The sequence below is a fragment of the Scardinius erythrophthalmus genome, assembly GCF_964197995.2.
Source record: "Scardinius erythrophthalmus genome assembly, chromosome: 10".
NCBI classification, from domain to species: domain Eukaryota; kingdom Metazoa; phylum Chordata; class Actinopteri; order Cypriniformes; family Leuciscidae; genus Scardinius; species Scardinius erythrophthalmus.
The window spans coordinates 14,532,520-14,545,821 of NC_138230.1; the positions used below are offsets into that span (position 1 = coordinate 14,532,520).

Below are 13,302 nucleotides of genomic sequence, written 5' to 3' on the forward strand. Positions count from 1 at the left end.
GTCTCTTGTAGATTCTACATCCGTTACCACACAGGCACACGACAGACTGGGTAACGTGATATTGTTACTTTCCATGTGTTTTTAGTTCTTTTATTGTGCACTTTTTAGTGTTTCGTGTAATTTCGGAGGCTGTAGGATATCCATAAAGACACGTCCTTGCAACAGTGGCAGACTTTGTGCATTAACGACTAGCGGAATATAGTTTACGCCATAAACAAGTGTCCTCAGGATTCAAAAATACCGCAGCAGCGAGTTGGGAAAACTAGACAGTATGTATTTCACCTTATGAAATTACCTTACTTTATGTAATTGTCATATTGCCATAGCAAAGAGTAGCAACATTTGGTTTTATTAGGCCTTACATTTGCTGAATATAAAAGGAAGGACGCTATTGAAGTTTGTGTTTTATATCCTCTTTGTAGTTCTTAATCTATCAATCATGCTGTATAAACTGTCAATAAAGAGTGCTGGACATTTGCATTTTTTGATTCTCGTTATATGCCGTTACAAGAGTTTCTGATGACTCCTGGAAGCCATTTATTATGTACACATATTGTACAAATACTTCAATAACAAAGAGGAGAATTTAGCCTTATTGCCAAGTTTATCAAAATCACAATACAACATGCAGCACTAATGTCATACGTTAAACAGTGTATAAAAATAGTACAAAATGTTTGTCTTTTTTCATTATATTGCTCCAACAGCAAAGCCATGAGTAGCGGAAGAGATGAGAACCTCCTGAGGATGACGAAGGACGACCTGCAGCGCTGGATCCAGGAAGAGGTGGACCGAAACCCTCATCTGATGCAGAGACGTGAACAGCTGACACAGGTGGAGGAGTGGGTGAAGCTGAAGGAGAGAGACTCAACCTACACCCGCCTTCTGTACAGCAATGCCTCAGAGTAAGTTGTGTTTTTCAGTGACTAATGCCAATATCTTAAAGTCTGGGTGACCATTTGACTGTGTTTATATCAGATCCGTCCTTGAGTGCGAGTCGGTGATGAAGGGTCTTTATGGAATGCTGGGATTGGAGTACAAAGATGAGGACTCGGAAGAGGAAGGAGGAGGAGGAGGAGGAGGAGGAGAACCACGACCACAGGACGTCATTCATATCACAGATGATGATGAGGAGGATAGACAGGAAATTAGTGTCTGTAATGGAGATGATGATGATGATCTTGTTGTCATTGATCTGGGAGGTAAGAGACAAATATTGTAATGGAAAGTGCTTGAAATAATAATACTTTTAAATTATGGCATTGTAATTAAAAATCTAATACCATTTTGGGCTCATGACTTTGGTTATTCTTTTGCAGCCACCAAAGAATCCTTGGAACCGATGGTGAGTATGTTAACTTAAAAAAAAATGGTGTTAGACATGTTTTTTTTTATTTTGCGCTTATCATTTTTCATTGTCTTTTTTTTCTGTTCATTTTGCTCTTTTCATTGTTTTTATACATTTTTCATTGATTATTCCATTTTATGATTTACTTTTCTTTCTTTCAGCTTGAAAAGGTTACTATGGCCATTCAGAAGTCATCCAAACTTGTTCAGGACTTAGTCCAGATGGTGAACAAAACCTCCGCAAGCACTGCACCACCAACGTCATCATCATCCGACAACACCAACAGACCCTCATCAACCTCGACCCCCGAGAACAGCCGTTCTGAATCTGTCACACCAAAACTGGAAAGAACGGACAACTCGATTGCAATAGTTAAGACCGAATCTCTTTTGAAAGTACCTGAAATGTCCTCACTTCTCTGCAAATCAGAAGAAATCAAATCTATTGCTGGGCATAACTCAGATTCTAGACCAATTAAGACTGAACCTGAAATGACTGCAATAACAGCTTGTGAAATTAACATTTCAAAACAACACGAAACCGCTCCTAGTCAAAACTGTACATCCATAATCAAGACAGAACCTCAATTGACAGCAGTGACTCCTTCAGAAATGTCTTTGATTCCAAGCAAACAACCAGAAACTATTATCAGTGCTAATTCTGGATCAATTGTAAAAATAAAATCTGAGCCTCAGTTGACAGTAGTACAGTCAGAAATGTCTTCGCCTCCTAGCAATTCAAAACTATCCAAAATGCATTCCAGTGATAATTCGAAATCCATTGCAGAAATGAAGACTGAACCTCAGCTGACAGCATTAAGTCCTGAAAAACATTTGCTTGAAAGCGATTCAGAACAGTCCGAGTGTTTCAATTCAGATCGCAGTGCAACATTTAAAACTGATCTTAAATTATCAGCAAGGACTTCTCCTGAAATCCCTTCACTTTCAGGTGATTCAAAACAATTGAAAGCTAGTGCCTGTCATAATTCACCATCCGTAGCATCAAATGAGTCTGATCCTCAAGTGACACCAGTGACCCCTTCAGAAGTGTCTTCTCCTTTAAGCAGTACAGAACAAATGGACACTTTTGACAGTGATGATACAGCATTAATTGAAAAAAACCAGACTGAGCCTGAGTCGACCTCAGCGACTTCTGCTAAAGTGTCACCGTTGCCGAGGAATTCAGAAGAACCTGAGAATATTGCCAGTTGTGATACAGTTTTCTTTGAAATAAACCAGACTGAGCCTGAGTCAACCACAGAGATTTCTCCTGAATCCCTCGGCAACGATGGCACTTCAGAAGAACCTGAGAATATTGCCAGTTGTGATTCCACGGACAAGGCGGAAAAGCCAACAACAAGGAGCAAATCTGCTAAATATTCTGTGCCCCTGACAAGTCCATCAGCCAATCTGCGATCAAAAAATTCTACGTCCCTGGCCAGCACTTCCAGCCTGCAAAACGAAACGAGTCCACCATCATCACCTGGAGATAGTTTTGAGGAACCGTCTGATACAGAGGACCCAGATTACCTGCCGCCTACTAGCCCTATACCCAGTGATGATCCCCCTGAATCCCCCCACAGTGATGTTTCTTTGGAACCTTCCAAAGCTTCAAAAAGTACGCTTTTTAATTTTTTTTTTTTTTTACAGTTTATACCTTGGTATATTAACTTAAGCATTGCATATTGTGTTACAGATGTACCTAGTCTGTTATGAATAATCTTACATTTTGATTTCTATCCATTTTAGTTCAAAATATTTTAGTTGGGGTCAGTGGGTTTTGTTTTATTTATTCAGCAAAGATTCAAACAGGAAAGATGAAAAAAAATTATATTATAATAACATGGTTAATATGTTTAGAACATTGTGGGGTTGAATGTCCAGTAAAAAATAAGTGTGTATAAAATTACATGATTTTCGTTACCGCTCCCATCCATCCATCCATCCATCCAGTCAGTAACAGTATTTTTCCTCTGTCACTGTTCTTCTTAGGTTCCAAGCCCTCATCTAAAGATTTCTCTGTGATTTCTAAAGCACATACAACTCCAGAGATAAAAATCAAGGTCAACTCAGAAGTTTTGGGGAAAAGGAAACCCGACTTGTCTCAAGGAACAGTACAAGAGGTCCAAACAACGGGTAAGAATGATCTATTCTGTCTTTCCCAAAAAAAAGCATTTTTTTCTTATTCATTGTGGTATTCATTGGTTATAAATGACATTCTCTGACCCGTCTCATCTTTTTTTTTTTTTTTTTTTTTTTTTTCAGTTTCTACCTTGGTATATTAACTTAAGCATTGCATATTGTGTTACAGATGAACCTAGTCTGTTATGAATAATCTTACATTTTGATTTCTATCATCCATTTTAGTTAAAAATATTTTAGTTAGAGTCAGTGAGTTTTATTTAATCAGCAAAGATTCATACAGCAAAGATGAAAAAAATGACATTATAACATGGTTAATATGTTTAGAACATTGTGGGGTTGAATGTCCAGTACAAATAAGTAAATAAGTGTGTATAAAATGACATGGTTTTCATTACCGTTTCCATCCATCCATCCATCCATCCAGTCAGTAACAGTATTTTTCCTCTGTCACTGTTCTTCTTAGGTTCCAAACCCTCATCTAAAGATTTCTCTGTGATTTCTAAAGCACATACAATTCCAGAGATGAAACTCAAGGTCAACTCGGAAGTTTTGGGGAAAAGGAAACCCGACTTGTGGTGTCAAGGAACAGTACAAGAAGTCCAAACAACGGGTAAGAATGATCTATTCTGTATCTTTCCAAAAAAAACAAGCATTTTTTCTTATTCATTGTGGTATTCATTGGTTATAAATGACATTCTCTGACCTGTCTCTTTTTTTTTTTTCTAGAGAAGGAACTCAAATATAAGGTGGAGTTTAAGCATGGTAAACAGATTCTGCTGTCTGCTCATCATGTGGCCCCTGCAACGCGTCCTGTGCTGAAGGATTTGTTTGTTGGCTGTCGTGTTGTGGCAAGCTATAAAAATGATAAAGGAAAGGTCTTGTTTAATGCTGGCGTGCTAGTTGAGCTTCCTGAGCGCAAGAATCGCATGAGGTGAATTTATGACTGCAGTATAAATATAGATAGTATTTGTTTCTCAAACAAATTCTGGATGTGAAAATTTTCTTTAGAGATATCTCTAAAGTTTTGCTAAATGTGTCTGTCAGGTTCTTGGTGTTTTATGATGATGGCCTGGCAGCGTATCTGGCACTGCCAGACTTTCATGTTGTCTGCAAACAAAGTAAGAGATTCTCTTTCATAATCCATTTCAGTCTTAGTTTAATAAATCCCCTGAAAACGCTTGACTTCTAAAAGTGTTTTTTTTATCGTTTGTGTTTCTTTGCAGCGAAAAAGGTGTGGAGGGAAATCGAGGATGAGGAATGTCGGGCTCAGGTGAAGGAATATATGCGTGTCTTTCCCAACCCCATTGCTGTGGTGCTTCGCATAGGGCAAGACACCAAGGCGGTGCGAAATGGCATGTTTGAGACCTGCACAGTGCTTCAGTTGGATGGCAGCCTGATCCAGGTCTGCTACAAGGTGAAGTCCATTGTGGTCTGCTAGTTTTATTCTGTGAACCTGATTCTAACCTTTCAATTGAATCTTATAATTTAGTGACTTTATACAAAGGTACATGAAAGTCAGTGGATACTTCCTGAGAATGTCACAGCATATTTCATATTATAAACTCACTTGACAAGCCCCATTTAAGGACATTCTGATCTTGAATGCTGGATTTTGATGTTGATAAATGTGTCGTTGTTGTTATTTTTTCAGAAAGACAAGCAAAAAGAGTGGATTTATAAAGGCTCAGACAAGTTGGAACACATTGTAAATATCAAGAAACGTCTTGGTAAAGACAAACCAGAACAAACCTCTACCTCTCCACAGAGAACAGAACAATCACCACCAGAACAACAGAAAACTCAACAACCTGATAAAACCGGTAGTTTTTTTGTGTTTGGTATTCATTCACTTTTCCTGTCTCTTGTATGAACATTTACAACTAGACTAGGGCTGGGTATCGATTCAGATATTACAATTCGATTCAATTACAATAAGCAAGCTCTCAATTTGATTCGATTTCGATTCGACTCAATGAATATATATTTAATTCAAATCCTATATATATATATATATATATATATATATATATATATATATATATATATATATAAAGTGAACATAAGTTTACAAGTGGTTAATTAATAAAATAAATTAAGAGCTAAAAACCTGTATATTAAACTCTTTTTATTTTAGGTACACTTGGGTACATTAAAACAGAATCATATTTACCTGTGCCCTTCCTGTCTAACATATGCAGAAATTGAATAAAGTTATCAAACAGTCTGCGCTGCATTCATTATAAATTATATATAGACTAATCCTTATTAAAGTTACAAAAGTTCTTTAGTCAAGAGCAGTGAGTGTTTTTCTCTGTACCCTTTGTTCTTTGATTAACTTTAATGACAGAGATAATTAGTGGCTACTGTGTACTGTCCCTTTAAGACCAGCCGCTGCTGACAGAGACACAGATCTCACGCGCTTCATTCTCTCTTATGATGAACTCTTCACGTCCATCATAAGACTGCTCTTATGTTATGAAGATACTCGATAAAAAGACATTTTGGCATGTGTGTATGTTATTATTCGTTCAAGCGCGAAAGAGAACTGTATTCTGGGCTGTCTTGTGCGCACACATGATATCAGGGCGAGTCTTTCTGTGTGTCACAGTAAGGACATTCACAGGCAGCGAGCTCTTTTTTTGTCTTGTCACGCATTAATGGTTTAAAAACATTTGCCTGAATAAGAGCGGGATTATGTAACATCGCGATTGCGATATGATTAATCGTGCAGCACTAGTAGAGGTTATTTTATGTTTAAGATAAAACAAACATAAAATCTCACAGCATTAATTATACAATGGAGTTTGCAAGCCTATGAATAGTGGAGGAAAACTAATACTGGCTTTTGGGTAATAGATAAATAAATATGGAAAAAAATAGTTTTGTGGCGTTTGAGAATCGATTTTGAATCGACCACATTTAAAAAAAAAGATTAATCGAAAAAAAAAAAGTGTCCGTATTCTGTAATATAGTATATTGCAATTATTATTGTGCATGGTAGGGTTATCTTGGGCACTTCAAAAAGCAGTGACTAGCTCTGCATTCATTATAATCTGAATTCAATTTTCCAACAACCGGTTCAATTTTACAATACAGTATGGCGTATAAATACTCGGTCCGGTTTTTGCTTTGGTCTGAACAAGAACGACAGACAGGCTGACTGAAAATATAGATCCACTGTCTGTCAGCAGGTGAAGCTTATGGAGAAGAGAAAAACAGTGGTTACCCCTGTACACAAAGCAGCGCTGCTCAACTTTCTGTTTCTAACACTCATTTGTCTCAGAACGTTTGAACTATTTTCAAACAGCCATTCAGATTTTTGTATTCAATGTGGTGTTAATCAAATGACATCAAATACATAAATACTTAGACTTAATATTTTATTTTCAAACATTTGTTTACACATACTTTTAAACATGCCAGCCCAGAAAATATATCTACATATTGTTCTGATTATAGTTGTATTCTTTTGTGAAATTGGTTTACTTCATAAATTGTGTATTATTTTATTGTATTAGTATTTATTGTTTTAGTATTTATCTCTAATTCCGTTTCTTGTTTAGCAGGAAATGGCGTGCCTCAGCACAACAAACCTTCCTCCTCGACAAAAGTGGCCTCACCGACAATTACTTCAACGACTGTTAACTCAGCATCTGACACTCCTGCACGCGTGACCCGACAATCTGATACCACAGTCACCAAAACACCATCTATCTCCCCTCAAAATATCATGTCGGCAGCTTTCCAGCCGAAGGTCGTCATCCAGAAGCTATCTAGGCTCTCGCCCATCTTACCAGCTGTGTCGAAGGGTAGTATGCGAACAGCAAAATCTGCTATGGCAATCAGTACCTCACATTTAAGGTGAGTAATGGGCTTGTAGTAGTTAAATATGGGATGGTATGGAATACTAACCACCAACCACCTCACACTATATTCCAGAAGTGCAAAACGACACGCCCCTGATGAGGAAGAAGAGTATGTTTCTGAGGAAGGGGAGCATGTTTCAGAGCAAGACCAGTACAAGTCCAAGTCCATATACTTGTATCATCGCTGTTGTCCAGCATGTCTGGATGGGGTAAGACCATCTCAGGTCGACATGCATCATGGTCAAAATCCGCTTCTCATCCCACTGCTTTTTAAGTTTCGGCGAATGACTGCTCGGAGGCGCATCGATGGAAAGGTGGGTGGTGTTTGAGAAAGTTGATCCATTTGGCATTCAGCTACATTGAATGTACGCTACCATTCAAAAGTTTGGGTCGGTAAGATTTTTTTTTTATGCTTTTGAAAGAAGTGTCTTATGCTGGCTGCATTTCTTTTAAATAAAAAATATAGGAATATTGGGAAATATTACAATTCAAAATAAATGTTTTCTATTGTCAAATATTGTCAAATATTTTCAGCATCATTAGAACTAGAAAAGAATTTTCAGCATCATTACTCAAGTCTTCAGCGTCACATGATCCTTCACAAATCATTCTAATTTGCTGACTTTCTGTTCAAGAAACATTTTTGATGATTATCAATGTTGAAAAAAGTTGTGCTGCTTCATATTTTGTGAAAACCATGATACTTTTTCCAGGATTCTTTGATGAATAGAAAGTTCAAAAGAGCAGCGTTTATTTGAAATAGAAATGTTTTGTAACAAAAATGTCTTTACTATCATTTGATCAATTAAACTTCATTCTTGTTGGAAAAAAAAAGTATTCACTTCTTTAAAAATCATACTGACCCCAAACTTTTGAAAGGAGGTGTTTCTCTGTATGTCAGCTGCACATTCATTTTATTATCGTAATGTCTCCTCTTCGCTCTCTTTAGGTGTTTTTCCACATTTTCTATCGTTCTCCTTGTGGGAGGAGCCTGTGTGACATGCAGGAAGTGCAAGAATACTTGATTGAAACACGTTGTGACTTCCTCTTCCTGGAAATGTTCTGTATGGACCCGTTTGTGCTTGTGAATCGCGCCCGACCCCCTTCCACATCAACCGGCCAGCCTCACCTCTACCTGCCGGACATCTCAGTGGGTAGGGAGGTGTTGCCAGTGCCCTGTATTAATGAAGTGGACAATACTCTTGCTCCTAATGTCACTTACACAAAAGACAGAATTCCAGCTCCAGGTGTTTCCGTTAATACAAGCTTGGACTTCTTGATCGGCTGTGACTGCACAGATGGCTGTCGGGACAGGTACTTAACTAAATAAATAAGTTTGAATTTTAAATTATGGATATCATTATTAAACACATTTTATTTCTATGTGTTACAGGTCAAAGTGTGCATGTCACCAGCTGACCATTGAGGCCACGTCCTTATGCAGTGGCGGTCCAGTAGATGTTAGTGCTGGATACACACATAAAAGGTTGCCAACAAGCTTGCCAACAGGGTAAGAAACAACCTCTGACTGATTCTTGATTATAACGGAATTGCCTCACCAAAATCAGATGTATTGCATCATAGTTACAGTGTTCATTTTATTGAGAAAAAAAAAAATAATAATCATGATCTGCTCCAGATCAGTGCATAACTAGATACACTATCATTCAAAAGTTTGTGGTCAGTAAGATTTTGTTTAAATGTTTTTGAATGAAGCTTCCTAGGCTCACCCAGATTGCATTTATATGATCTAAAATCAAAGTACTATTGTGCAATATTATTACAATTTAAAGTAGCGTTTTTTATTTTATTTTAATAATATATTATAAAATGCTGTGTAGTTTTTCCTGTGATGGCAAAGCTGCATTTTCAGCATCATTTCTCCAGTCTTTAGTGTCACATTATCCTTCAGAAATCATTCTAATATGCTGATTTGCTGCTCAAGAAGTATTATGTTGAAAAGTTGTAAATAGAAAAAATACAAAAATCTGCATTTATTTGAAATGGAAATCTTTTGTTACATTATAAATGTTTTACTGACACTATTAATCAAATGAATGCATTTTTGCTGAAAAAATAAATAAAATCCTACCTCAGCTTTTGAATGGTAGTGTATAATTTTCTCACCTCAAAAATGACCAATGTTGGGGAAAGTTACTTTTAAAAGTAATGCATTACAATATTGCGTTACTCCCTAAAAAAAGTAATTAAATACGTTACGTAGTTACTTTTAATGGAAAGTTATGTTATTTTTGTGTTACTTTTTCTCACCTGGGCTAGATTGCCTGTTTGATTTTTAATAATAAATAAACAAAATTTCTAATCTTTCACACCAAAAGTGAAATGAATAAGCCTTCTGCTGGATTGCAGAAGAATAGGTCGCAGTAGAAGTAAGTTCAACACTCTCATTTTAGCAATAAAAACAAGTCTTTTTTTTCTTATTAGTATGGTTTAATTGGATCATCAAAGGTCACCAGCAAATACATTGGATAGACATTAAATATATTAGTGTTAACATTTAATTATTGTAGGTTTGTGTAATATTCTGAGTTTGCATTTCACTGTTTTTATTCATTTTGAGGAATACTGAATCTGTTTTTGTACGAGTGCTGTATGAGTAAACGCCTGCTCACATTTAGTTTAGAACTACAATAACCATCATGTTCACACAGCACACAATTTGCATTGCATTTATTCCCGATTTCTCTTAACGTGGGAACAGAGGTGTCAGTCAATACATGGGAAAACAACGTAACTTGCATTGCTTATTTGAAAAAGTAAAAGGTAATGGGCTACTTTACTCATTACTTGAAAAAGTCTGATTACGTAACTCCTGTTTATATGTAATGCATGACAATCCAACACTGAATATGACATTGCACTTCAACACCCTCGCTCCTCTCTCACTCTCTTTCCATCTCTGTAGGGTGTACGAGTGTAACCCGCTGTGCCGCTGTGACCCGAGAATGTGCAGCAACAGGCTGGTTCAGCACGGTCTGCAGCTGCGGCTGGAGCTCGTCATGACACAGCACAAGGGATGGGGCATCCGCTGCAGAGATGATGTGGCCAAGGGCACATTCGTCTGCGTTTTCACTGGTAAGCAATCATGCATTTGAACCGAAAACCTTTTAGACCCAAACGTTATTCCTTACCATCTCCTATCACCTCATAGGTAAAATAGTGAACGAAGACAAAGTGAATGAAGATGACACTGTGTCCGGCAATGACTATTTGGCCAACCTTGACTTCATTGAGGGAGTGGAGAAACTGAAAGAGGGTTATGAGAGCGAGGCGTTCTGCTCGGACACAGAGGTGGAAAGCAACAAGAGGACCTTAACCATGAAAACAGGGCCGTTGCGGAAAAAAACACTCTACCAAGAAGACTCTAGCAGTGGCGAAGGTGTGTTGTGTGTGTACATTTTCACCATATAACCAAGCAAATGTGTGTCGTTTTACTTGTATGTGTAACAGAATTTCTTTTTCTCCTTTTTCATAGAAAGAGAAGAACCTATGGAGCTGGTCACAGAACAAGAGCAAATGGAAGGTAAGATGCAGTGTGATGTGAGTGTTATTTATATACCGTTATTGTTTTTATTAATATTTTAAATGAGCATTTTTTTTTTTTATAGGTTCAGTTTTCATTTAAATGTTTAGCAATATTTTTTACGATTTAGGTTTGATTTATAATTCAAGTATTTCAGTTACTTTTTAGTTGTATTTATTTCCAGTTATTCGTTTTAGTGCTTGAACTTATTTTAGAAAGTTTTCAAATTTTCGTTTAGGTAATTTTTTGTCTAATATTTTTTTAATTTATATTGGTTTAGTTAATAATAATAATCCTAGTTAGATGGAGAGTAAATCATGACTTTAATCATCCCATTTTGTATAATTTGCTGGTGATGGGGAAAGTAAATATTAGTCACTTATGAGAGAGTATGAAAGTTTAGGGCATACTATAGATGTACCTCATAAAATCTTTATCATAAAGTCATAAAGTGTTAAGACTGGCTCGTTGTTTCAAAGTGTTTGATGTGAGTGTTGACATGACCTTAAAACCTGCATGTAGTTTTTAATTTATGCATTCGACAAAGACTTTTTTCTCCAATTCAAGTTGCATTCAAGTTGTACATTTTATAAGTTCATGAATTCCCTTGGATTTTCCCCTATAATTTTATTAATACATTGTTCGACAACATTTAAATGCTTGTGTAGTTGCTTTAGCTTTATCTTTGATATAAAACAGACTAATCCTAAATCCAGTTTTGGAAATTTGCAAATTGGGATGCAGCCATGAACAATAAGGTGTATAGGTTGAAATCTAGCAACTTTTTTTTGCATCATTCATGTTGTTCTATTATGTAGCAAACTTGCCTGATGTTTTTCTTGGCCTGTCTTCTTTACCGGTTCAGTCTGTGAGTCCTTAGGCGCGACAATACTATCCCATAAGCCACATGAAGCATCTAAAGATGCTCAGAAGAAAGTGACCAAACAAAGAGAGGACGGTCAGTTTTTATTCTCTTGAAGAATCACTTTTCATAATTTTATACTTTTAGCGTTTCATTGAATTTGCCGAGTCTGTAATTTGTGTTTCTAGGTCAAGAGGCCTCAGGTCCAAAGCGTTGCTTTGCCATAAAGTCCTGCCAGAGAAGAGTAAAACCATTAGAAGCCACTGACACACAAAATGAGAAAACGAGGACAGCTCTGTCTGCCAACAACACCCGCAGACTGTTCAATGGCGAGGAGAGCTGTTACATTATTGACGCGAGGCAAGAGGGCAACCTCGGCCGCTACATCAATGTAAGCTAAACCTAAACCTTTTGTGATTGTAAATGTGCCAACAATAATATGAATTTGTAAAAATTATGCACTTTTGTATTTTTGTTTTACCATTATTCCTGCCTCTCTCAACAGCATAGCTGCAGTCCAAATTTGTTTGTCCAGAACGTCTTTGTGGACACTCATGACCTCCGGTTCCCATGGGTGGCGTTCTTTGCCAGCAAGTCAGTTCCTTGATTCATAACAGCTTATCTATTGAATTGTGTTGATATACTTCAAAATGAGTAATGTTTACCCACGTTTTGATTGGGAATTCTGATTATGGATTTCATAAGTGTTTTCTAATGCGTGATTATAAATCAACTAAATTCTTATGGGCCATTCACACAGAGTGTTTTTTCTGTTCAACTGCACAAATTTTCAATTTCAATTTTTTTTATTTGATATCATTGCTTTTCTGTGTAACGCTAGACGGATGTGTTTTTGCAGTTAAAAACGTTTTGCAGTTACAACGCATCCGTAAACTAGGAAAAAGTAAAACAGTGGAATGGTAAAATGCATTCAGTGTGAACAGTCCGGACTCTTAGCCATATTTGAATTGCCTTGTAGACAGAATCTTAATGTGTTTGTATGCGTTTTTTCCTGTCTCCTGTGTTTACCAGGCGCATCAAGGCAGGTACGGAGTTGACGTGGGATTATAACTATGAGGTGGGCAGTGTGGAGGGGAAGGTTCTGCTCTGCTGCTGTGGCTCATTGCGGTGCACTGGAAGACTGCTCTGATCTGACACTTTTAACATAAAACACTAAAGCTGTCATTGTGTTGTTGACTTTCATCAACATGTCTGTAACGTAGGTGTGTCGCTGTCCTGGAAGAACATTCCATAAATGTGACCCACTGAATATAAAAAGTGTAATACAATGTTTTTATTGTTTTTAACCTCTACAAAAAATGTGAATAGTTATGTATTTGTGTGTAAATAAAATTTGCAAGTATCAAAAACGGCTTTAATTGTAAGATTTGTCGTGTATGTTGTTTTTTCAGTCAGATATGCAAGTATGCATTGGAAAATAAAGCTGAATATGAACAATACCATCAAAATAAGCTAGTGTAAAGTAAATCTATCAGTAAACCTATAAGATAACTGGCTCTATAAAATAATTAACTACT

General features: G+C 36.9%; 1 protein-coding gene across 3 annotated transcripts; it reads left to right on the forward strand.

Annotated features, from left to right (window-relative positions):
• The first annotated feature begins 9 nt into the window (after window positions 1-9).
• On the forward strand, window positions 10-13,258 carry setdb1a (SET domain bifurcated histone lysine methyltransferase 1a). 3 transcript variants are annotated; one of them, XM_081375981.1, is made up of 22 exons: window positions 10-50; window positions 708-905; window positions 979-1,202; window positions 1,320-1,345; window positions 1,510-2,965; window positions 3,340-3,483; window positions 3,956-4,102; window positions 4,219-4,423; window positions 4,537-4,610; window positions 4,716-4,906; window positions 5,144-5,312; window positions 7,056-7,353; window positions 7,432-7,672; window positions 8,308-8,672; window positions 8,752-8,868; window positions 10,285-10,454; window positions 10,531-10,758; window positions 10,855-10,902; window positions 11,768-11,860; window positions 11,953-12,155; window positions 12,270-12,358; window positions 12,797-13,229. In XM_081375981.1, the coding sequence occupies exons 2-22, from the start codon at window positions 715-717 to the stop codon at window positions 12,912-12,914; spliced, it is 4,797 nt and encodes a 1,598-aa protein (XP_081232107.1). In that variant the 5' UTR covers window positions 10-50; window positions 708-714; the 3' UTR covers window positions 12,915-13,229. The 3 variants fall into 3 exon arrangements, with proteins under 3 accessions (XP_081232107.1, XP_081232106.1, XP_081232108.1); XM_081375980.1 differs by having other exon boundaries at window positions 26-269; window positions 12,797-13,258; XM_081375982.1 differs by having other exon boundaries at window positions 26-269; window positions 7,059-7,353.
• The last annotated feature ends 44 nt before the right edge of the window (window positions 13,259-13,302 follow it).